The sequence below is a fragment of the Gadus chalcogrammus genome, chromosome 7 (assembly GCF_026213295.1).
Source record: "Gadus chalcogrammus isolate NIFS_2021 chromosome 7, NIFS_Gcha_1.0, whole genome shotgun sequence".
Lineage (NCBI taxonomy): Eukaryota > Metazoa > Chordata > Actinopteri > Gadiformes > Gadidae > Gadus > Gadus chalcogrammus.
In genome coordinates, this window is record NC_079418.1 from 25,275,677 (window position 1) to 25,301,202 (window position 25,526).

At 45.7% G+C, this 25,526-nt stretch overlaps 2 protein-coding genes across 6 annotated transcripts in view; both read left to right on the forward strand.

Moving 5' to 3' along the window:
- LOC130385249 (glutamate receptor 4) overlaps positions 1-25,526 on the forward strand; it is a 1,260,456-nt gene that overhangs the window by 121,315 nt on the left and 1,113,615 nt on the right. The window lies entirely within an intron of this gene.
- On the forward strand, positions 32-14,360 carry cul5b (cullin 5b). Of its 4 annotated transcripts, XR_008895981.1 has the most exons (20): positions 32-123; positions 914-1,023; positions 1,146-1,245; positions 1,766-1,942; positions 2,457-2,598; positions 3,149-3,294; positions 3,641-3,721; positions 4,213-4,351; positions 6,093-6,223; positions 6,625-6,732; positions 7,172-7,236; positions 7,470-7,602; positions 8,318-8,449; positions 9,143-9,266; positions 9,987-10,162; positions 10,987-11,148; positions 11,398-11,516; positions 11,951-12,074; positions 12,529-13,030; positions 13,223-14,360. XR_008895981.1 is itself a non-coding variant. In XM_056593676.1 (19 exons), the coding sequence occupies exons 1-19, from the start codon at positions 100-102 to the stop codon at positions 12,721-12,723; spliced, it is 2,388 nt and encodes a 795-aa protein (XP_056449651.1). In that variant the 5' UTR covers positions 32-99; the 3' UTR covers positions 12,724-14,360. The 4 variants fall into 4 exon arrangements, 3 of the variants coding, with proteins under 3 accessions (XP_056449651.1, XP_056449652.1, XP_056449653.1); XM_056593676.1 differs by having other exon boundaries at positions 12,529-14,360; XM_056593677.1 differs by having other exon boundaries at positions 4,213-4,306; positions 12,529-14,360.

The window sequence follows — 25,526 nt, forward strand, 5'->3', positions numbered from 1 at the left end:
TAAAGGGCACATGGAGAACCCTTTAGAAGTATCATTGAGCGGCGAAACTGCGAGCGCACCGTCCACGCGAGATTGTGCGAGACAATAACTTCAGGGAACATGGCGACGTCTAATTTGCTGAAGGTAGGCTCCAGTTGAATTGATTTACACTCGATGGCGTCTTTGAAGTACACGTCGTGGATTTGCTCTGAGGTTATGGCTAAGTGGTAACCCGAATAAACAGTATATGGTCCTCTTACTGTCTTAGTTGTCAGCGATGACTCAAGCTCGGACTAGTTAGTTTCCTTTAGCTAACGTTGGCTACTCTCCAGTGATGTAGCTGTCTGAATAGCCATGCGAGATGTATTATAGCTAGGCTTAGGTAAAGAATAGTAGACCGATAGGCGCAAATAAACAGTGACAGACAGCACGTTGGCTGCAAGGGAAATAAAACGTATTATCTTTACAAATCGGGATCACGTAAGCCCCCTTTCCATGTCTCAAACTCAGCAGCAGACTTGTCATCTTAACATTCACAATAATGCATTGAAGAAATCTTATTAAGAAACTAGAATGCCTGCTTGTGTCTTTTGGAATTTGTTCCAACGTCAACGTAAGCAACAGGCTGTGCTTTATGAAAACGACCATGCATCGTCCAGTCAAGCTACCTCGATCACCTAGGAGATTGTAGATGAACTGTCTGCTACTGTAATAAAGCATCGGGTGTGGGAATAGCATGTGCAAATGTAAAGTGTTGAAGTAAAGTAAGCCGTAAATAATTGAAGAACTAACATATCATGTTATTGACTCAATGGCTAATTACATGGCAGCTACTGCTACAATGATACAGCCTAAATGTCCCATGTTCTTACACCCACTTTCTGATGGCCATTTGTGTTAAACGATCTTGGCTCTCCTTCTGCATTTTTTTCAGAACAAAGGCTCCCTACAGTTTGAGGACAAATGGGAGCTGATGCGTCCAATAGTCTTAAAGCTGCTACGCCAAGAGTCTGTAACCAAACAACAGTGGTTTGACCTGTTCTCGTAAGTCTTACTACACTGTCCCCATCGAATAGATGTTCTCTGAACCCAGACAATGAATCCCCACCTCTCTATGGTTGGCTGGCTGGAGGACTAAATTCCCCATGTCCCCCCTGTTTCGATAGAGATGTCCATGCAGTGTGCCTATGGGATGACAAAGGTCCCGCAAAGATCCATCAAGCCCTGAAGGAAGATATACTAGACTTCATCAAACAAGCACAAGCGGTAAGGCTGGGGCTTGTGAGTGCTCTTTTGAATTTCTTGCTTTGGGTTGGCTTTGTTTTTTATTAGTATGAGCAAAATGAAATGGGGAAACAAAAATGTATGATGTTCGCCATCATACCTACTTAATGACAATGTTTGAATGTATTGTCTTAATAGTAATTAGCGGATGGACCGTAACCAACAGTGCAGCAGCATTTGTGTCCATGATTTATAATGCATTCATAAGTGAAGTGGGTAGGGCTGTTGTATTGATACTTGATTTAATGAGTTGCCATCAGGAAAGTACTTGGATGCCCTGTTTTCATCAATATTATTTCATCTTGTAATACAGCATGCATCCACACAGAGCTGGCACCACCAACACGAAAAGTATTGGTGGTCGAACATTGTATGTTTTTGTACAGTTGCTTGTTTTCACGACTCTTTGTTGGGTGTCCATTGGTCATCATATACACTACTTGCTGCCCCTTCACCTCCTGTGAGACCATGACTTCATTAACAAAGACCTTCATCCCATCAGCGGGTGTTGAGTCACCAGGACGACACAGCGCTGCTGAAGGCGTACATCGCAGAGTGGAGGAAGTTCTTCACGCAGTGCGACATCCTGCCCAAGCCCTTCTGCCAGCTGGAGATCACCCTGATGGGCAAGCAGGGCAGCAACAAGAAGTCTAACGTGGAGGACAGCATCGTGCGCAAGGTGAGTGCTGACATGGGAAGGATCTCTTGAGTGACACTTTCTTGTTAGAGCAACGCAGTCCAGTGGGTTAATGCAGCTAAATGAAAGAGAATACACGCACACACACACACACATACACACACACACACACACACACACACACACACACACACACACACACACACACACACACACACACACACACAATACACAAACCACAAACACAATACAACCATCAGTAGCTTGTCTTTTAATGCTTCATACCATTTAATGTCTTTCCCAATAGTGTGGGCAGGGCAATTTGAACAAGGAATGCTTTTCTTAAATCCAAATTAATGTTCTTATGCTTTTCTTCTGTCAACATGACAAAAACGGACACACATCAGTCTCATTATAAACTTTGATGTTACCATTTTAGCTTACAGTTCATTACAACCATCATAAAACCAACCTACTATAAAATCCTACCTCATCACCATTCAGGACATTGCACCCCTGGCTCATTTTGGTCAGTAACCCTCTTATGGTTCTCCAGCTGATGCTGGACACGTGGAACGAGTCCATCTTCTCCAACATCAAGAGCCGGCTGCAGGACAGTGCCATGAAGCTGGTCCACGCTGAGCGGCTGGGCGAGGCCTTCGACTCCCAGCTGGTCATAGGGGTCCGGGAGTCCTACGGTGAGAGAGCTGACACTGACTTCTGATTCCCACTTTGTCGCATGACTTTTTGAGCACTTTGTTGTTGTTGTTTGCCGAAATTTGTCAGTGATTCCGGTTTATAGCTCATTTCTTGTCGCTGGTGTGATTTTACCCTTGTTAAGCACTTTGTGTTGCTGTTTTGCAAGAAAAGCGTTAAAGGCGCAAAAGTTTAATTTGATAAGCAGAACAACAAGGGCATCCGCCATGACAACTCAAGTGCCAACTCTGGGATTAATATGTTTTTGCCCCTTCTGATATGATATCATAAAATGAAAATCTCAGACGAGTCGGAAAAACATGCACTAATTTTTAACCCACCCTATTTCTTATTACCACAGAGAAACTTAAGGAACTACTTAAGCTTCACATTATCTCTATCATTCAGATATAGTTACGGCGGCTAGTGAAAGTGTGGTCGAGTGACAGTCGCGTACAGGTACTTTTGGGCTCCTCAGGTTGCAGTTATCTCCTTGGAAACGGTTCACGTGGTTTCAGCAACTGTGTTTTTTCACATCTTTACTTTGAGCAGTGAACCTGTGCTCCAACCCGGACGACAAGCTGCAGATCTACAGGGACAACTTTGAGAAGGCCTACATGGACTCTACAGAGAGGTTCTATCGCACCCAAGCCCCTGCCTACCTCCAGCAGAACGGCGTCCAGAACTACATGAAATATGTGCGTCTTTTACATTGGCAGCACTTGAAACCCATTGACAGAATATTAGTCACATTGTTGTACAGTATGAGAGATTTAGAGGAAAAGAGAAGAGAGGCTCACCTTTTGACGGACCTGTTTGGACACATTTTATGTTCAGATTGACTACTTATTCTTATTGTTCCATTCTGCTAATAGCTGTTTTGACCACAAGGCCGTATTGTCCTTCGGGAGAAATTCACATTTTTCAGTGCACATTCTTTTACTTCTATCAGAGGTGTAAAATCAGCTAAGATTAATTAACTTTATAAGTGCATTGCAGAGCATTACATATTTCTGTTGCTGAATTGTGTGTGTGTGTCTGCAGGCTGATGCTAAGCTGAGGGAGGAAGAGAAACGAGCACTGCGTTACCTTGAGACACGACGAGACTGCAACTCTGTACAAACGGTAAGTGCACTGGGGGGGGGGGGGGGGGGGGCAAAAAAGGCCATAAACAATCCAGGGTCAAACCCTGATGACCACAGTCTGAAGAAGTTGATTCTTTATTTATCATTAGCATTAACCCATCACTAGCAGCATTTTAACCCATCACTAGCAGCACTAGGAGTATTTACCCATCACTATGAGCACTGGCAGGACTTAACCCATCACTAGCAGCACCAGGCAGCTCTACTGCCCCGGTCAAGGGAACCGGCAGTAGTCTTCCCCTTACGGATGTCATGATTTAACATGACAGGCAGCAGTGCTAACCCCTTTGCCAGCATGCCAAAAATATTTGTATCTGAATCACTGCATAGAATGTGTGGCTATATCCACACCACAATTCCTATAATGCACAAAGGGATAACAAGAAACAGGTACAAGGCCTCATCCATCTTCTTTTAGTTGAGGGTCGGTCATGTGGCTGACCAAACCGTGGTCCCGTCCTTTGTCCCCAGCTGATGGAGTGCTGTGTGAACGTGCTGGTGACGTCTTTCAAGGAGACCATCCTGGCCGAGTGCCCGGGCATGATCAAACGCAACGAGACAGAGAGTGAGTACGGCAGGATTGCCACCAGCAGAGGCTCATCCAGCTCAGGTTTGCACCAGGAGAAAGCCCCGCTCCCACTTCCCCACCCCTGCACCCAGCACCCCCCCCCCCCCCCCCCCCCCCCCCCAACTGCACCCACTCATGCACCCCTTTCCCTTTCATGGCCATGGTTTGTGTTGTGTACACCCGCGCCGTGCGAGGACTAAAATGTGCACTAGCATTGCCTCAATGTAGCATTGTAGCAATGAAACCCCCCAACCCTGCTCCGCCTACTGCGGCATCGGACATCACAGAGCATGGTGTTGTGTGCTTTTGTATTATTATTTTGTGCTGAAATAATATGCATAATTTTTTTATAATATTGCATGATATAATGTCTTGGACCACTTGCAGTCTAAGACATTTTAGGCTGCCAGGCATTAGTTTTATCTCAAGCGGCATTTAGCATTTAGAAGATTTATCGATGTATTTATCCAGTCGCGTAATAGTCCGGATCCTAACTGATAGGGCTATCAGTTAGGATCCAAACTTTAGGTCACCCGATGACTATTGGGCCCATCAAGTTTACTCGATATTATGCACCAGACAGAACAGCTTTAGTGTTGTTTGAGGGGTAACACAAGAAAAGGTCTCCATTTAGTAGAAGGAAAGGGAGGATATAATTGTAATAATGGCCACACTGACATTAACCTATTTTTTAAATTGTGGCTGACGCAAAACAAACATTTATTGAGTTTAGTTTTATATCATAGCCTTTTGCAACAATAGTATTAACCTTTTATAATAATATAATCGTATGAAAGAACAAATAATAATGAATTAAGTGGTTGAGAGCCCATTTATTTCAGATTAGACTTGTTTACACATTGGACAATGTAAAACACATATTTCCCCCGAGTGCTAAACGAGGTCCTGCACTTTTATATGAACAAAAGAATAATAAGGAGTCGAGCTGTTGAGATTCCACTCAACAGGTGATGTGTGTACGACACAACAACACACACTTATCGTGTTTAGTTTGATCTCAAGGCCTATTGTTCTATTTGATTTTGTATATTTACCTTGTTTCAGACAGATGAAATCCACCCAAATTTGATGATGAATAAAGAAAGTTTAATAATGAATTTGATTAGATCAATTTTGTCGTTTATATCGTGGATGGTGGCCTGCGTGTTTTTATCCAGCGCAGATGGGGGCTTGAATCCTTTATCCTGCGAGTGTAGAGTTTAAAACATAAATCCCCATTTGATGCACCATACCAGATTATAGGTTCAGGCAAATTTGCATCTGTAATACTAATGACCGCTCCCCCGCTATGTTCCAGATGTGTTGTTCCTTTTGTGTGTCGTCATGTGACCATTGTTGCACCCCACCATTCTTGTGTCTTGTCAAGGTTGTTGTCGCTCTGTATTTGTTTGTCGAGTGTCGATGTTAAAAACGGTGAAGGCGTTTCTAATATATTGAAAAAAAATTCTGTGTGGGAAACAAGAATCGGTCTAGTCCAACCCAATTCGCACATTCGTCCTTTATGAACAATAATCTTGACTAGTGTTCAAAACCATCTGCTATGTTTATACTGTTAAAGGTCCCATGACATGCCACCAGGTGTGAGTGTGATTAACCTTACAAGCAGTTTTGAAAATCTGCCCCTTTTTGACATCACAAGTGGGCGTGACATGGGACCTTTAACACACACACATCATCCAGGCCAAGCATGCTCCCATGTCTAGTAGAAGTCCCTCCTTTACGTAACGGTGGCGCTGCTCCCTCTCTCTCCCTGGTGGGACAGAGCTGCACCTGATGTTCTCCCTCATGGACAAGGTGGCCAGCGGCATCGAGCCCATGCTCAAGGACCTGGAGGACCACATCCTGAGCGCCGGCCTGGCAGACATGGTGGCCTCGGCCGAAAGCATCACTTCCGTGAGTCACCCGCATCGGGCGATGTACTGTACATCATGGGGAGGAGGGGGTTGATTTGGACTCGTTTTTTATTTTTGTTGTTTGTTGACTTTCATAGGTGATATAATCTAATATCTCCCAATCTGTTCTTTGGCATATCTATCGAATCCGTTGAGTTTATCCTTACTGATTCTGATGATGAGACGATAAAAAACAGTTTATTGAATGATATGAAATAACTCACACACACACACAGACACACAGACAGACACACGCACAGTGTCAGCTCAGAGGATGTTAAAATTACCACAAATGAAGTGGGTTGTCTCTTGACACTTGATTGAACAGCTGCAACACGGATGCAAAGTGTGAAGCCAGTTCCTCACCTCTGACGCTTCTTTGGGTTGCGGTGTTCTCTCCAGGATTCTGAGAAGTACGTGGAGCAGCTGCTCACCTTATTCAACCGCTTCAGCCGCCTGGTGAAGGAAGCCTTCCAGGACGACCCGCGGTTCCTCACAGCCAGAGACAAGGTGCCCCCCCCCCCCCCCCCCCCCCCCAGCCCCCTCTCCTGGGGACATTTAGCTCCATTCAATCTGTGAAATGCTTGTGTTCTTTTTTTAATAACATGCTCATGTGACGATACAGACTGATGCGTGACGTTAATGCATTTTAAGTCTCAATCACAGCCAGGCTTTGAGATGGCAAGCTAGGGCCAGTGGGCAACAAGTCACAAACCAATGTCAACTCAACCTGTTTTAGTGCCAAATATGCAGTATAACCTGCTCATTCTGTACAGGGACATTTTTGCAACAAGCCAGGGGTCATCAACGTTGAAATACTCAAAGCAGAAGTCATTCCAGGGTTATGGTGGCCTGTATCGCCTCCCCTGTTCCAGACACAGTGGTGTGTGTGTGTGTGTGTGTGTGTGTGTGTGTGTTGAATGTAACCCTGCTGTAACCTCTCTCACAGGCGTACAAGGCAGTGGTGAACGACGCCACCATATTTAAGATCGACCTCCCCTTGAAGCAGAAAGGGTGAGGAAAGACTCGAACACAAACATGGTGTGATCATCTTGTTTAATAAAATAACAAGTCAGGGCCGTGTTGATTCAGCTCATCTTTTTCACACTGTGTCTCTCCCTCGCTCTCTGGGTCTCTGTGTGCGAATCTCTGTTTTGCTCTCTTTTTGTCTGTCTCGCTATCTGTCTCTCTTCGTCTACCTCCGTCACTCTCTCTCTCGCTCTTTGCTCTGTCTCTCTCTGGTTAAGGGTGGGCCTGAAGACTCAGCCAGAGTCGAAGTGTCCAGAGCTGCTGGCCAACTACTGTGACATGCTACTGAGGAAGACTCCGCTGAGCAAGAAGCTCACCTCCGAGGAAATCGAGGCCAAGCTCAAGGAAGTGGTGAGTGGTGTTATGAGAAAAATACAACTGGAAGATGGAGGCAACACACCAAGCTCCAAGTTATTGCCGTCTCTATGGTCAGATATTTTACTCCCATCCCCGGAAATCACACAAAAAATGTTATGACAATCCCCAGCTTTTCCGTGGTCTTTGTTTATTGAGAAATATGATATTTTTATTAAGTTTCCCTCCTGCAGAGTGGAAAGTTCCCTCAGAAGTGTGTTTCCTTTCATTTGACTCCAGGGTGCTTTCCATGGTGTTTTCTTATATCCAGTTTCTGTTTACCCAACTCTGGTGACCCCTAGTGGCTGCCAGGGGACAAGCATGATGTGAACATGGTGCCTGTTCTTTCATGTGATGTTCACAAAGTTCAGCTCTATTTTAGATGTACTCAATCTTATGCAAAACATATCATACTTTTAATATTAAAACAAAAGGAATGTTGACTCACTCTATCCTATTTAACATTATTCAAGTTGTTTAAATTAAAAAAAAGTATATATATACATATATAAACGTAATAACCTATTTATACACTTTGTTGTGATGTTTGTGGGACACATTGACTATGGTATAAACCTTGGCAGGGATAGCATAGATGGAGCGTTTGATTAAAGTGTGTGTGTGTGTGTGTGTGTGTGTGTGTGTGTGTGTGTGTGTGTGTGTGTGTGTGTGTGTGTGTGTGTGTGTGTGTGTGTGTGTGTGTGTGTGTCAGCTGCTGGTCCTAAAGTACGTTCAGAACAAGGACGTGTTCATGCGCTACCACAAGGCCCACCTGACCCGCCGGCTCATCCTGGACATCTCAGCCGACAGCGAGACCGAGGAGAACATGGTGGAGTGGCTCAGGGTACGACCTGCCTGTGTGTGTGTGTGTGTGTGTGTGTGTGTGTGTGTGTGTGTGTGTGTGTGTGTGTGTGTGTGTGTGTGTGTGTGTGTGTGTGTGTGTGTGTGTGTGTGTGTGTGTGTGTGTGTGTGGAGCGACCACATGACACCCGTGGTTCTCTAGCTGTTGGTCGCAAACTAATCACAACCCATAAGTGGGTCATAGCTGGGGACCCGTCCGACCACAGGATTGGCTTGAATATAGATCACTCTTATGGATATCTTATTGATTTCTATATATATATAGATTTTATTATTGGGGATGGGAAGTTATTTATTGCCGATGATCCGTGGCTACCTTTGTGAATGTGGACACCCATCGAACAATTATTCACTATTTATTCTCCCCTGAAAATCAGTTATCCTATATATATATTTCTGCATGCAAGCACAACACTGTTCATATAGAGGGAGCATTTGTTATAACAGATTTTGAGTAAATATACATAGAAAAACTTGCCTCAGCTCCCTTTTCTTTGACATGCTAACGAGAGTGTGTGGCTCATTTTACTGTGAAGAATATGAGGTGTGTCCCCCAGGGGCCCACAGTACCCCGACATGTTGGGGACCATTTCATTAGCAGCAAAGCTTTTTCCCCTTCCTCCTAATGACTTTGTGTTGTTCCCCGGGCGCGCTATCTGTTCCCGGTGTATGACAGGAAGTGGGTATGCCGGCCGACTACGTCAACAAGCTGGCCAGGATGTTCCAGGACATCAAAGTGTCGGAGGACCTCAACCAGTCCTTCAAAGAGATGCACAAACACAACAGGCTGGCTTTACCAGGTGAGTGACGGGACGGAGTGGTCAATGGAGCGTGCCTGTACCTGTAGCATGGCACTACTGAGAGGATGGTTGATGGCACCTGCTATGAGCTATGAGCATCTATTGCTATAATGTGAGCTATATGTAAAGAAAAAGTATTTTGAGACTGGAAACTTGACCTTTAGCATTAGAAAAACAGTAAAATGACTAATATAAAGTCGTGTTTATCCCTATATTTCAGTTACTCATGATTTATAAATGAAGTAAAAAAAAATCCAAACTCATACCCCGAAACAATAAACCCTTAATGAGTATTTTTAAGGAAGAAAATTCATTAAGTAAAATAAATTTGAAATGTCATGAGCTAGAATGGCTTCCAAGCTATAAATTAATTAAATTAATTGAAGAATATTAGCAATTACAATACGCCTACAATTGATATGCCCCTTCTGTTCTTAAGTCAAATGTGCTGATGGAAACTGATGCCCTACAGACCACTAAGTTGAATGTCTAAAGTATAAAATCACCAGAGGCCATAACCTTTCTAACAACCCAGGTTATATTCTGACCTGCGGCCCTATTCTCTTCCCTTCACTGTCCATAAAAATAACCCATAAAAAAAAAAAAATTATAACCCCACAAACAAGTGTAAAATGTGAGCTGCATAAAGTGTTGGATGGTGAAATAGTTGCCTTTGCTTCCTTTTATTTGACCCTCCCCACCGCCACCACCTGACCCCAGGGGACTCGGTGAACATCAAGATCCTGAACGCGGGGGCCTGGTCGCGGAGCAGCGAGAAGGTGTTTGTGTCGCTGCCCACTGAGCTGGAGGACCTGATCCCAGAGGTGGAGGACTTCTACAAGAAGAACCACAGTGGCAGGAAGCTCCACTGGCACCACCTCATGTCCAACGGCATCGTGAGACACGCACACTCGCCCGCCCGCTCGCTCACTCACTCACTCACTCACTCACTCACTCACTCACTCACTCACTCACTCACTCACTCACTCACTCACTCACTCACTCACTCACTCACTCACTCACTCACTCACTCACTCACTCACTCACTCACTCACTCACTCACTCACTCACTCACTCACTCACTCACTCACTCACGGAAATAGTGACCATGTGCTTTTCATTAACTGCTGCATTGCTGCATTTTATTTAAGATTTATAATCTCAGAATAGAAATTCGGGTAAGAGAACAACAAGAACGGACACAACTAAAAGATGAACAATAATTATACACAGGTGGAACTTCTTTGGGACAGTTAGGCCAAGCACATTGCAATATCTGCCTGTATCCATTTGATAAAGAGTGGCCTGTATATTATACAGTGCAAGGTTGGCTTACTTCAACTGAACTGAATCATGGACTTCATAGCGTCTAAGAGATGGACTCAACTCAATCTAACAAGAAGCACTCTCTCTGTCTCTCTGTATCTCTCTGTGTGTGTCTGTCTCTGTCGCTGTCTCTCTCCCTCTCTCTCTCTTTCTGTCTCTCTGTGTCTCTCATTCTCTTTCTCTCTGTGTGTGTCTGTCTCTTTGTCTTTCTCTGTGTGTCTGTCTCTCTGTGTGTGTCTGCCTTTCTGTGTGTCTCTCTGTCTGTCTGTGTGTGTCTCTCTCTCTGTCTTTCTCTGTGTCTCTCTCTCTGTGTCTCTCTCTGTCTCTCTCTCTGTCTCTCCCTCTGTCCCTCTCTCTGTCTGTCTCCTCTCTGCATGTCTCTCTCCCTCCCCAGATCACCTTTAAGAACGAGGTGGGCCAGTACGACCTGGAGGTGACCACCTTCCAGCTGGCGGTGCTGTTCGCCTGGAACCAGCGACCCAGGGAGCGCATCAGCTTCGAGAACCTCAAGCTGGCCACGGAGCTACCGGACGCCGAGCTCCGCCGCACGCTCTGGGTGAGGGGCGGGGTCACCGCGGTCCTGGATTCATATACCCTGGTTCTGTGCGCACTGCCACGTTCACTATCAGTCATCTCAACCTTGGTTTAGAGGTTTTTAGTGTCTTTAGTGTTCGGTGAATGTTATCCTGCTGAAGACCCATGATGAGTTGTCGGACATCGTTGCACACCTATAACTTGTCATTGAGTGCTCCCAGAGTAATACTTCGTTTTTTTTGCCGCTAAACATGTTATTTCCACCCTACAGTCGTTGGTTGCGTTCCCCAAACTGAAGCGGCAGGTGCTGTCGTACGAGACTGCAGTTTCGTCCCCGAAGGACTTTGCTGAAGGCACGCTGTTCTACGTCAACCAGGAGTTCTCCCTCATGTAAGAGGGCCCAACTTCTTTGACAAACGCGTGGGAATGAATGACAAGGGGAGTCAATTTATGTGGGGAAAATCAGTCTCAAATAAATAAATCTAATCATAGATTTATATGGTAATGATTATCTTGGAGAATAAAAAAGTTATGCAATCTTAAAGTACCTTCCTGTAGTATGTCGGAAAGAGGACTATTTGCATTTTCTTTGTCTGTATCTTCACTTCATTCGTTATAATTTTTTTGATTCATTGTACTCCATTGTGTTCCGTTTTCAATTATGTAGCCAAACAGCTAAAACTCTTTCTATGATTTCTGGTGAGCCTCCTCCGCAAGCAAAAAGTGATTTCATAATTATCTGTTTTGAGTCAGATGCATACATTAATCCTTCTTAAATAATCTCGCCCTAACTTAATTTTTTCTCTGACAAACCAACCCCACAGCAAAAACTCAAAGGTGCAGAAACGGGGGAAGATCAACCTGATTGGCCGCCTGCAGCTCACCACGGAACGAATGAGGGAGGAGGAAAACGAGGGCATCGTCCAGCTCCGGATACTCCGAACGCAGGTAGGCTGTTGGGACCTGATGGTCGAGTGGTATGAGAGAACATCCATCAGATGAACACACCATACAGTCATTCATTCAGCATCCATTAAGGAGAGTACACTGTGTGACTGCGTTCTTTTAGAACACGATAAACCCTTGGCAGTTGTCTGAGCTCCTTTGCCACCTACCTCCTATTGCACTATTATAATAATAATAACGATAAAAATAGTATTTCTTGTCCAACTTTAAACAATTTTTCCCCTCAATCAATAGTGGCGAAGAATCGGCTCCTCGCATAGGCACTCTGCGTGTTTTCCTCTATCGCTTGTCACGCGTCAGTAGCTTGAGCTCTAGCATTCAGAATCCCTGCTTTGGTCTTCATGTCTCGCCCTGGTCTCACACACTTTCCACATCTCCTCCCCCCCCCTCTCTCTCCTCCCCTGTTGTATCCTTCCTCCCCGCGGGCGGATGGCAGGAGGCCATCATCCAGATCATGAAGATGCGGAAGCGCATCAATAACGCCCAGCTGCAGACGGAGCTGGTGGAGATCCTGAAGAACATGTTCCTGCCCCAGAAGAAGATGATCAAGGAGCAGATGGAGTGGCTCATCGAGCACAAGTACCTCAAGCGCGACGAGACGGACATCAACACCTTCATCTACATGGCGTAGGGGTCGCGGCGAGGGAGGCGTCGCCACGATGACGAGTCGTCCTGTTCTGCCATGTGGTGGGGGGGGAGGAGGAGGAGGAGGAGAACAAGAAGAGTTGTGTTTGTTCTGTGGTCTTTCGTGGATGGATTCCAGGGGCTTGATGGACGGCAGAGACGTTTCCAGGCACCCCCCCCCCCGTCCCCCCGTCCCACTCCCCTTCTCTCTCTCGTCTTCTTCATATATGCGAGAAGGTATCGCCGAGACATATTTTAAAGAGTAAAACCTGATGCTTAAAGTGAAACTTCCTGCTGCAAAAGAAAAAAAAAAGGTAATGGGACACTGTCTGCACTGGAGTTTACAGTTTCTTTTGGGGGGTGGAGGTGATGATGATGATGATGATGAGGAGGAGTTGATCATTTTGTTGTTATTTGGTCTCTTTTTTTCCCCCCAACCACCCGTTTGGTCATTGCCATGGTGTCTCTGATGCCATCCAACATGGCCACTCCGGCCCTATTCCCAGCTCTTTGTTTTTGATTCTGTGAGCATGCTGTGAGGAGTGGAGGACCATCATGTGAAGGCCCTGCACTGCTACGGGCTTGTCCAGGTATCCAGCCTGGCGAAAAGACAAGACGGTGGACAACGGATAGCAGCTAGAAAGCCTTTTGGTTAGTCTCTTCACAGGGGGGGGACGCCATCTTGGAACCAGACGAAAGCAGCCGTTGTGATGGTCGGCCAGCCCTAGGACTCTCTGGGCCTCGGCCAAGACACTTGTGAGACTTCATAGCGGATGTTCGCTTTAAGACAAGCCAGGACAAACAACAAATGAATCATTGTGGATGTTAGTTTTCTGAAAAGGAAAAAAAGAGAAATCAACACAAGCACTTATTGAGCCGATATTGAAACACATCGCCCTGAGCCAATGTCCAGACCCTGTTTCAGGCTTATTAAAGAAAAAGGAGTGTATCGCTACTATGACTGGAAGAATAAAACATTTTTTATCCAGCCAACACCCTTAGAGCTGGGTGGGCTAGATGTGGAGCAGGGGCTAGAAATGGAACCTGTGTCTCCATGCCCATCTTTGGTCCTTCCTTTGAGAGAAGGGCAAGGTCAGTATTATACGTGTTATGTATAGAGTCCAAACCTATAGGAGAGTGTATATCGGGATGTGAATAGTGAAATAAACAGCACCTTATTATGAAATATATATATATATATATACAAAACCAAACTTGCTTTTCATTTGACCTGTTTACCATGTTGTAAACCACATATTTGCAAAGTTGAAGTTAATATGTTTGGACCTAAAACGTGTGTGTGTGTGTGTGTGTGTGTGTGTGTGTGTGTGTGTGTGTGTGTGTGTGTGTGTGTGTGTGTGTGTGTGTGTGTGTGTGTGTGTGTGTGTGTGTGTGTGTGTGTGTGTGATATATATTGTGGTTGGCTACTCTTTAAGTCAACATCGTTTTACAACATTCAGGTAATGAAAAAAATTGGATAGTGTATTGCTTTAAAGGTTAAAATCCAGGGTCAATTGTGTACCTTTATCGCCTTGTGTGATCAATAAAAGAATAACCATGAGGTCCGTTTTTCTGACATTCAGGGATTACAATAAACATGCAATGTTTGTTCTTCCAAGATGCTTAGATCTATGGAGGACGAGGAATACTAAAACAATGACCAAGATTATCTTACAACCTTGCTGCTGTAAAACACTTAGATCTTCCTTTGTGTTCAGCAATGGAAAAAGCAAAAAAACAATACTGGAATTAGACAGCTGCTTCTGTTTTATTTTTTATTTTGTTTGCGGACTCCCTGGGGGCAGCTTGTAATTTGCCTAACAGCAGGGTCTAAAGTCAGCCACTGTCACGGCATTGTGTACATAGGATGTGGTCATTAGTAAGAATAGTCGGGCATTTAAGTCCTAAATACTCTTGATCGCTTAACAAATTGCATCTTCTTGTGGTGTCTTAAAGGGATCCACACTGGATACCCTGCCTGGTATCTCTGCACGCGGGTGCGCGCGTCTATGTATCTTTTCTATCCTCGCGTTGAGCGCTTCCCTAAGAAAGCGCATGCCCAGTGCACACTTCAACCCTCAACCCCTCCAAACGTAGTAGGCTCCTCCCCCATTCTGGCGTGCGCTGGTGGAGAGGAGGAGGAGAGAGAAGAGCTCGGCGAGCGGATCCAGACGGAGAGAGAGCGGGGGGTGCGCGTCGCACCGATCACAGCAGCAGCCCCACGACCGCGCGGACCGCCGAGTCGCTGGATCCCCGGAGGACCCGAGAGGAGAAGACGTCGCCAGGGGAGCTCCAGAGGCCTCTGCTCAGGTAACTGAGGGCAAAGAGTGCTAGAGACAGGTGCCTTTTTTCTTCCTCTTCACTGCTCTCTCTCACTCTAACCGCGCAATGCGCTTTAATAATATAGCCATGTGTATTCGTGTGTATTTAGATGTGTGTGTGTGTGTGTGTGCGTGTGCGTGTGCGTGCGCGCGGGCGTGTGTGTATGACAACATTGGAGGGATACGATGCTCGAGATCAGGGTTTGTGAGCCGTACTTGTCCTGGTCAGGCGATGCATGCGAGGGCTCATCGGGCTGTTGTTGAGCAACAACATCGATTCGTTCTCGTTCTCTTTCCCGATTTCTTCCAGGGATTAGTGGTACGCTGAGGGCATATTATCTGTAGGCTGTTTAACCGGAGTGTAACCCGTGCACGGGATGATGGTGTGTGTGTGTGTGTGTGTGTGTGTGTGTGTGTGTGTGTGTGTGTGTGTGTGTGTGTGTGTGTGTGTGTGTGTGTGTGTGTGTGTGTGTGTGTGTGTGTGTGTGTGTTTGCAGTGTGCAGTGTGCAGTGTGCAGTGTGCATCTGCAATGATGTGTTTTGCGCATTAATTGCGAGATAGATCGGTTACCAGGAACTATACATTGCATGCCTCCATTCAAATGCCGTGTCTTTTTCCTCCTTTTCATTAGCATGAAGCTGAGCTTGCATTTAAGTTCACCGTTTCCGTTAGGCGCGCTATACTACTATAAATAGTGTCGTATAAGCTAGCGGTCTAGTAGCCTACTAAGTTTGGAGAACCTCTGATTTTAGTGTAGTGCACCCAGACCCACGGGGATGGACGCTGGGCCTATTCATAGCCTATAGAGGTACTGACACAGATCATTCACACAACATATTAGCCACTGAAGTAGAATGAATAGCATGGTGCTAATGGACTGGTTTTAGTTTGTTGTAAAACATAGACAGTTTAATAACAACCTGCAGTGAATGCAAATGTCAGCGTTATCAGCAGTTGGTACGAGGGGAGATCAATATCCACACACAATCAAGGATGGAAGATGAACAAATGAATTCATTGTTATTACATTTTATGATTATAATGAATCATGTATAATAAATGAGTAATAATATAAAAACTACAGACATGCAGCAGTTTGCTCTGTATGTCTCTAGAATAATTGGTTCCCAGGGCAGCATTACGGAGAGATGGAGATGAAATGAAAGGTGTACTTTAGAAGCGCAAACTTAGAAGAAGGCCAAGAGACTTCGCAGTTCGCAGGTGTATGTCGTGGCCAAGCCTTTGGCTGGCAGAGAGGGAGAGAGGAGGAGGAGGAGGAGGAGGACTGCTGCTGCAGAGCATGGTGGGTAACCGGGCCTGGGATAGCCCCTTTCTACCACCACCACAACACAGGAAGGGAGGGGTAGGGAGCGGGGGTTGCTGGTCTGGTGCACCCTTCTCTGATCCCTCCCAGTGCAGTATCTCACTTTTCCTCTCTCTCTCGGTCTCTCTCTCTCTCTCTCTGTCCCCACCTCTCCCCCTCTCTCTCTCTGGCCCTACCTCTCTCTCTCTCTCTCTCTCTCTCTCTCTCTCTCTCTCTCTCTCTCTCTGTGTCTCTCTCACTCTCTGTCCTAGCTCTCTCTCCCTCTCTCTGTCCGTCTTTCTCTACCTCTCTCCCACTCTATCCCTCTCTCTCTCCCCTTCCCTCGCTCTCTCTCTCTTCTGTCTTTTCTGTGTTGCCGGGTGCTGGTGCATTATTGCCCTCCTCCTCGGATAGTAATCAGTCCGTCAGCAGAGCACACTCATCCTTAACCAACCAACACCAGACCCGCACACACACACACACACACACACACACATGCACCTGGTTTCTCCCACATCCTCCACTGTGCGGCTGCTTTGCTGTGACTGTAGACGACTGTATGACTGTTACAGGACGTGTTCCACTGTGGGCAGATGTGGGGGGATATGCACAGCTGTACACATCTGCCCTCCGCATGCAATTTGGGTGCGTTAGTGCCGTAGCAAAAGTTAAGGAGAACGTTGACAACTAAACAAGTCTTGGTGGGACACCATGGCCGCTCATATTCCAGCAGTGTAGTCATATAAATACTATACAAATTATATTCCGTTTTTTTCCGCTCCCTATGATTGGTTGGTCGGGTATGTTGAAGCCAATGCAGTATGCTGCAAACTCGTCCGAAGTAGATTAGCGATTGTAGAGCAAACACTGCAAGAGTTTTTTCATTTGGTGTTTTTCTTTGTAAGCCAATTAGGACGATCCTAGTGGGCTGGTGCTTTCTGTCTCCTGTTGCTAGGCGAAGAAGCCCTTCACCATTCCATTTTGTGAGCCCCTCACATCAATCCAAGCACAGGCCAATAGCTGTTTCTCATTTTGGAGTGACATAATTTCTTTGTAGTTCATTGTAGTTCCCTCATTGTAGTTACTTATTAGTTTTTTGAGTGTGTATGTGCGTGTTCTGCTGTGTGTTCATGCGTATGTGCTTGTGTTTTGAAGTAGCGGAAGTATTTGCGGTGTCTGCTACAGAACTATTTGTTTGGATTACTTAACCCACATTACGTTGGTCTATTATTATAAAGACGGTTGTTTCCTGGAAGTGTACTGAACGGTGATGAACGTTGTGACACGTAAACTAGGCCCCGGCTTACAAAAATGGTACAACGGTGAAATCCCATTTACTTTCTACGCACTTTCTAAACAAAAACGCATACCGAAAACAACGTATGAATCAAGTGTGTACTATTTATTGCATAATAATTATTAATGCCTATGATTGTATGTGATAACAAACCAAAGGAGATATATAGATTATTATTAGTTTGTATTGCGAGATTGATTGTAGCTGAAAGAAACACATTACTCAGACTTTGGATACAGTTCACCAAGCACCAAGAAAAACAACAAAAAACCCAACAATGCTCTAACGCTATTTCCCTGCTGTTGCATAGCAACTCTATACACCTGTGGTGTCTTGGAGGGGGCCTGCAGCGCAGATAAACCGATGCCTTCTCATCTAAAAATAGTGTCTCAGGCGTCCCCATGACTGCACGCGTGGACGCCAGCCGTCCCATCCTATGTGTACATTTAGAGACACTTTGCAGTGCATTCACATCGGCCCCTCGCACAGGGGCCAATGTGAAGAACCCACGCTGCTCTGTCGCTTCCTCCACCCGCAGCACGGTCTCACCAACAATAATAATGAAGGAATGACGTCACGACCATCTCTGGCTTCAGCTCCCTCATCGCTAGGGGAGAGAGGTGTCGAGGTGTCTCTGTGGCGGCCCCGTGTCTCGTCGGCATGGCAACCCAGCTTTTCCGGCTGATGCTTCCCAGTGTGTCCGTTGACCTTTTAAATTAGGCATGCATAACTTTGTTACTTTGCTCGTTGTATGCAATTTAGCTGCATGAATGGTCGTGAATATGTTTATGAATTATGAATGATCGACGAAGGCAACCGTTGAAAACACTTAATCGCGAAAACTAAGTGTTTTCGCGATTAAGGGAGAGTGAAGAGGGAGGAAGGGTAGTGAACTAACCTAGTGACAAAGTTGATGAGTCTAGGTTCATAAAAGGAGCAGACTCATAATTTATGTTATGAGCAACACCTGTGTTTCTCCTACGATGGCCCTTATATAAGGGTCTATGAGAGCCTTCCTCTTGTGATCACCTAGTTAATATGAAGAAGAATAGTTTACAGGTTACGTATATCAAATGCATGCAATCCAGTCCACCTGATTAGCCAGTAAGTACGCTGACAGGACAAATAAGCAGGGAGGCTGACACCAACCATGGTATTAAACAGCCAAAAGCACAACCTAACCCTTTATAGGCTTTTAATAAGCACTTTGAAAACGGCCATCTCTATTTTGGAGTCCCTGCTGAACCCAAGATATAAATATTACATCTTATCTGTTGAATCAGAGTCTAACAAATGTAAATGAAATAATGATAAAATAAGACGGACAAACTCATGCAAACACACACACACATCCTACCATAGTACCATATTCAAAGTACCTCTCTTCGATCACTGAAAGTCTTTCAAATGTAACAACTCTATCAATTCGTGCCGCACTGTGTACCTATTTAGGGAACAGTCGTTTGTTCCTTGAGTCCGTCGCAAGACGAGCAGGCAGGGAAAGTTTTGTCATTTAGTCGGTCTCAAGTCACAAAGCTTGGTTTTTATTTATTACTCTGCAGTGATATAAATCCACGCCCCTTGTGAATTAATGAGATCCAAATAGTTTCCCCTTGGCTAAACAACACCATTATTTTGTGATCTGCCCAAAGCGGTCTGTCGGAGTGAAATAAAGCACGGCAGACCACACACCACGTATAGTATATTTAAACTGCTGAAAACTGCTGTGGACCGCAACCTTCCTGCCATAAAACCAACCTGTTTGATATTAACACAGAAGAGCATTCATCACAATTATGCGCCGTCAACATGAAGACGAAAGGTTGGAATTAGTTGGAGACACTTTTTTTCCTCTGCCATCTAGTGAGGATAGGGGATTTAAAAAACAGGGGTGGTTTAGGGATCTGAGCATAGCAGCATAGCAGGTTATAATTTACCGGGACTATTTTAATCAATCGTGGCCGGGGCATTTGCAGTGTTGGTTTAGCTGCTGAATAATATACTGTATATTGTTGAGCAGTTATGCTCCATGGCAGGAACACGATTATACTCCCTCAAAACGATCCAGGCCCTTGAGAAGGCAGTGTCCCTGCCCGCTCCTCCCCTTCACCTCTAGGTATTGATTATTGATTGGAAAAGTGGCATCTCCCCCAAGTTTTCTTGTTACTGCAAAGGTTTCTTTCTCGCTTTTTTTCATTGCGTGGATGTCAAGTATCTTATTTTTGGTATGACATAACATTTGTGTCTTCAATGATTTAGACATCAGCCTCTTCAGTTTATTTTATTTATTTATTTTCTGCGAAAAAATATCATTGGGCGCACATGCTAATGAGCATCATCCTCCATGTTACCTTTTTTTTTTCCCCCTGGACTCATAAGGACATTATCATATGCCGCTATGCGTCCATTATACGCAGCAAATCAGACCTTTCTCTTTCCAACATTTCTTTGTATTCCTGGTGCTCTCAGACAGACAATCAACCTCCTGAGTTGCACTGCTCCCCCACTTCTCCCCCCTCCCCAAGAACGGAGGATTCCTCTTGTGTTTCCATGGTACCTTCCCTGCTAGGTACCTCTGCGTCTCTCAATCGGTGTTATCTTGACTGTGGCTCACTCCCGGGAGAGAAGTGTCCTGCTTATATATCTCACCGCTGATCCCCAACCTTGTCTCTCAAGGGGGGGAAGGAGGGGGTATCTATCGGCAATAAAAAGTTTTGGCACATTCAAGCCACCAGTGGCCATAAAAAAATCGGACATAAGCTAGCACATTAGGGATGCGCCGATGCTGCTTTTGGCAATGGATCCCTGAGACGGGGGAGTGAAACAGGCCCTTTGGTATCACAGAATGTTCTCACTACGATAAATCCCTCACCGAACCCGATACAAGGCTGCAGGGATACGCTGTAAAGTGGTCTTTTGTGTTGACGTATTCGCCTATTTATTTTGGGCTCACAGACACACGCACACACACGCACACTAACACACACGCACACTACACACACACACACACACACACACGCACACATGCACACACTCTCTCTCTTTCTCACTCACACTCACACTGACACACACACTCTCACACACACACACACACACACACACTTACAGTATACCAAGTTGATGTAAGTCACAGTTTGGTAATCTAAATGCTCCATCGATGTCAGCGTGGCTTCAACAGGCGTGCTTCAACAGGCCCCGCCCATTCTCTTTCTGTCCAACGTTCTCTTGTTGGTCTTTTTTAAGAGATTAGTTCCAGAGAGGCTAAACAAACAGCCCCCCTCCCTCCGCCCCTTATGCTAGGCTACATTGCATAGTCCTGTACTCTGGCAGGTAGAGCCGGAGTTGGCCTTGTGCAGCATGACAACATGCTCGTCTTATGGCCGTCAGCAGCCAGAACACCTCGCCATCTGTCACGTTTAGCTCCCCGCTGCGACCTCTTCATCCCCGCATACTCTGCTTCAGCCGGAGCACAGATAGCTATCTCGTGATGCTACATACAAATATTGGATCACTCATTTCATGTATCCACACTGAGTCTTTAGCTACGTTAAAGGGTCACACTACTTTCCCATAATGTTATTTATCGCAGAGAGAGGGTTGAGACCCAGAGAGAAAGAGGAAAAGAGGGAGAGAGAGACACATCCAAAGAGAGAGAGAGACCCAAAGATAGAGAGAGACAAAGAGAGAGAGAGAAAGGGGGAGATTCTTCTTGAATAAATAAGTTTTTTTTTTTTTTTTAAATCGTTCTAATAATAGAACTTCCTTGGACAAACTACGGATATATAATGATGCAATATGAATTCCAACATAACATCAATTTAAAGTGACAAATGACGCACAGCTGAGGGCATAATGATGGCAACAACATAAACAATAGAGCTTTCTTTTAAGGGACCCGGGACTGAGTGAGGGGCACCCTTCACCTTGGCGGTGGCCATTTTATTTTTAATTATCTTTTTAAACTACAGGACTTGAGCACATAGGAAGCAGCAGATCTAATTATCTGGGAGAGGCAACGATAGAGAGATAGTGATTTCCCAGAAAAATAGATTTCTTGGAGAATATAAATAATACATTTTATTGGAGTGTGTGTGAGCGTGGATGATGTAATGATTTAGATTTCCATTATGCACCATCTTACACTATATTAAACTTTACTAGCTTGTACGTTTTCATTTTTTTTAACATCATAACTTTTCTGATTATTAATATTAAACAATAAGCCAGTGGATAATAATATATAAAGCAGTTATTTTTTAAATATAGTCATTGTAGCTCCCTTCTTAGAAGAATCAATTGCAAAAAAAATCCATCAAAAGTAATTGCAGCAATTTTCGTGTGGTAATGAAATTGTGGGTTGAAAACAAAAGCGTATAATGACGATGACAGGCAGTCTAAAAGCGATAAAATAGAAGATGCACTTCAGTTGCACAACTTCTTCTTTCATGTGTGCTGTATCTTTTCAGAGGACATACATGTGCTAAGAAAGGGATTCTCATTATTATCTCATTATTAAACCCCACATCTCATTATTAGATCCCACATGATCCTCTCACTATCCGTTATACCCCTGGGTTGGGCAGCGTTAAAAAAAAAATGACCCTAACCAATACCACAATCATAACTAATATCTCAATATTGGTCATTTTTAACATAATTTAGCTTTCTTTCTTTATATCAAGTAAAGATGCATAAAAATATCATATTCGTTTGGCTCTACCCTTGTTCCTTAATCTTATATGTATTATATGCATATGTAAATATGTATTATTTAACCAGTAAGCTTTTTTAGTTTTACTCCTATTCAATCAGGTAGCCTCAATATGAACATCAGTGTGTCTTTCCATCGCCGATGACAACCTCACGGCATCCGTCGACTCGGTTTCAGGCACGTGTCGTTAAAGTGACCAAAGACCTTGACCCAAGAATGCATATTCATGTACTACAACAACTGTGGATCCGCCCCATGGTGTCATACGCCAGAGTCCAATTAACCTTGAGCTATTGATCTCCTTGGCAACAGGGATTTGACGAGCCTTGATCCCTGCACAAACACACACACACACACACACACACGCACACACACAATTATCTCATAAGACAAAGGTCAAGAGAAACCCCCCCCGTCCCCTGCATCGGCATTACCTCTTCGTCATGTATCTGTGTCCTTGGACATTTTATGGACATGTAGTCATCAGCCAAAACGCGCTTTTACGCTGCGGTGGCCCGAGAGCAGCACACGCTACAAGCAAGCGGTCAACATGAGGGGGTTAAAAACACGTACGGCTCCCCGGTGAAACGGATCTGCATGTGTGTGATGTGATCAGAACAAAGCGCGGGCTGGACGCCTTGTTTTGTTCTGCCTCCCCCTCACAGCGCCGCGCATCCTGGAGGGGCCGGTGAGCTAAACAGACGGATGTTCCTTTTTAAGGGTCTCTCTCTCTCCATCTCCCTCTCTCCCTCTCTCTCTCTCTCTCCCTCTCCCTCTCCCTCTCTCTCTCTCTCTCTCTCCCTCTTTCTCTCTCTCTCTCTCTCCGTCTCTCTCTCTCTCTCTCTCTCTCTCTCTCTCTCTCTCTCTCTCTCTCTCTCTCTCTCTCCCCCTCTCTCCCTCTCTCTCTCTCTCCCCCTCTCTCCCTCTCTCAACCTATCATCTGAGGCAGGTTGATATCATCTATCAACCTGCCTTGCGCCTCACTTAACGCCCAGCGCTAGTGATGGAGCCCCGGGGAGTCGACGGAGGAATCGAGGGGTGGAGTTTGTAAATAATGGTGGGCCCACCACACCCTCAGCCACGGCCGCGCCCTCCCAGGGTGGCTGGAGGGTTCCCACTGTGCTCTCTCTGTCCACTGCACTACCGCTGTCAATCAATTGTGATCATGTGTATTTGTGTGTGTGTGTGTGTGTGCTCGTGCACGTGTGTGTGTGCGTGTCATGTTTTGAAATGGTGCTGATCTCCCTGTGTGAGCCGGGTCCATCTTAGTGCCTGTTTTTTTAACCTATTGTTCCTGTCGTGAGGAACCCCTTGATGTATGAGGAACCCCCCTTCCCCCCGCCACCCCCAAAACAGCTTGAACTGAGCAGCACCTTACATTGCGTTGTGTGTGTGTGTGTGTGTGTGTGTGTGTGTGTGTGTGTGTGTGTGTGTGTGTGTGTGTGTGTGTGTGTGTGTGTGTGTGTGTGTGTGTGTGTGTGTGTGTGTGTGTGTGTGTGTCCAGGGCTGCAGGATGTTCACCTACGTGAAGGCGTTCGACGGGCAGCAGTACTCCACCCTGAAGAGGCAGTGCCTGCAGAGCGGCCTGCTGTTCGAGGACCCCCGCTTCCCCGCCACCGACGACTCCCTCTTCTACCAGGGCAACAGGATCGGCCGCGTGGTGTGGAAGAGACCGCGGGTGAGCTACCCCGCCCCCTCCCCTCCCTCAAAGTCAAGGGTGTGTCGCTCCTCTAAAGACACGCAAGGACTGCTCAATGGGACCACTGTGGATCGCTCCTCGGCCCGGTGGATGAAATACCCGCCCCATGGCGGCGCCCGCAGCGAGAGATCCTCGCCTTAGTAGCGGCCGTGCGTCGACCAATGGCTGACGCCGGAGATACTACGTCCATATCTTTGCCTCGGTTATTGGTCGCAGCCCACAGGCCGTGTGAAGGGTTCGAACCACACACGTGATGCTCCTCTCCCTGGGTTTGTTTGTCTTTATAAGGGAGATCCCGCCGAAGGCGATGGGTGGGGGTTGGCTGTCACTCACGTCCACTTCAGCCTGTCACTCATTGTCACTCGTCTGTCACAGTGATCAGTGATCTCATGCAAACACACACGCACACATGCACACAAACACGCACACATGCACACTCACAAGAATGGACCCAAACACACACGCACACACATGCGCGCACAAACACACACACACGCAAACAATCACACATAATTACACATAAACACACACACACACATACACACACATACACACACACACACACACACACACACACACACACATACACAGACACATTAACACACACACACACACACACACACACACACACACACACACACACACACACACACATACACAGACACATTAACACACACACGCACACACAGAATTAGCCGGAGCACCGATACCACCACACCTTACTCGGCAGACTGTGGAGGATGGAGGAGGGGGGTGGGGGGTGGGGGGTGGGGGAGGGGTGTTCTCCTGATGGGGGGTGTATCCCCACTTATCCTCGACTGCCGTGATGCGTGTGACGCAGTCAACCGTGGTGGGTTGCCAGGGAAACTGTTGCACACTGATTGTAGGTTTGGGTCTCCGTGGATACCTCGCGCAAACCGGTGGTTTGGTTTCCTCTGATTTGTCACTACCCAAGCCCAACCGTTTTACTCTGAATCGAACATCGGTCGCCCAATGTCAGTGTCAATATGACACAATGTTTATTAGTTGATTTTTGTGATTTTTGTTTGGTTGATGGTATCCGCACAATTAAGTCGAACAAGTTAGCCGCACAAGTATGTTGCGACCACAACATGTAATGGTTGCATAGCTTTAAACAAGCGTCAGGTACCCCCTTGCTATCCCCTGGGGTGTATTTTTGTTTAGTTTATTCGATTGTTAACGTCTGCCGTTGTAAGTTGTAACAATGTCCAGCAGACATTGATAATGCACTATTCTCACTATATCGCGCAGAATTTCATTAAACAGTGTTAATCGGAAAAAATATATGCATAGGATAATAATTTTTTGTTCAGTCTGTGTTCTGAAGCTTATTTGATTGAAAAAGGGAGGAGGAGGAGGAGGTGGGGGGATTTAATGCACTGGCTGACCTCCTGCATCTTGGCTGCCTGGCTTGTCTGTGGCTGCAATGAAATCCCAGAGGCAGAGCAGTCCAATCA

Coding starts and splice junctions, on each gene's coding strand:
- cul5b (XM_056593676.1), top strand. CDS start 100: ATGGCGACGTCTAATTTGCTGAAG. Junction 6,733..7,171: donor TCCTCACAGCCAGAGACAAG/GTGCCCCCCCCC, acceptor CCTCTCTCACAG/GCGTACAAGGCAGTGGTGAA. Junction 11,149..11,397: donor AGCTCCGCCGCACGCTCTGG/GTGAGGGGCGGG, acceptor TCCACCCTACAG/TCGTTGGTTGCGTTCCCCAA.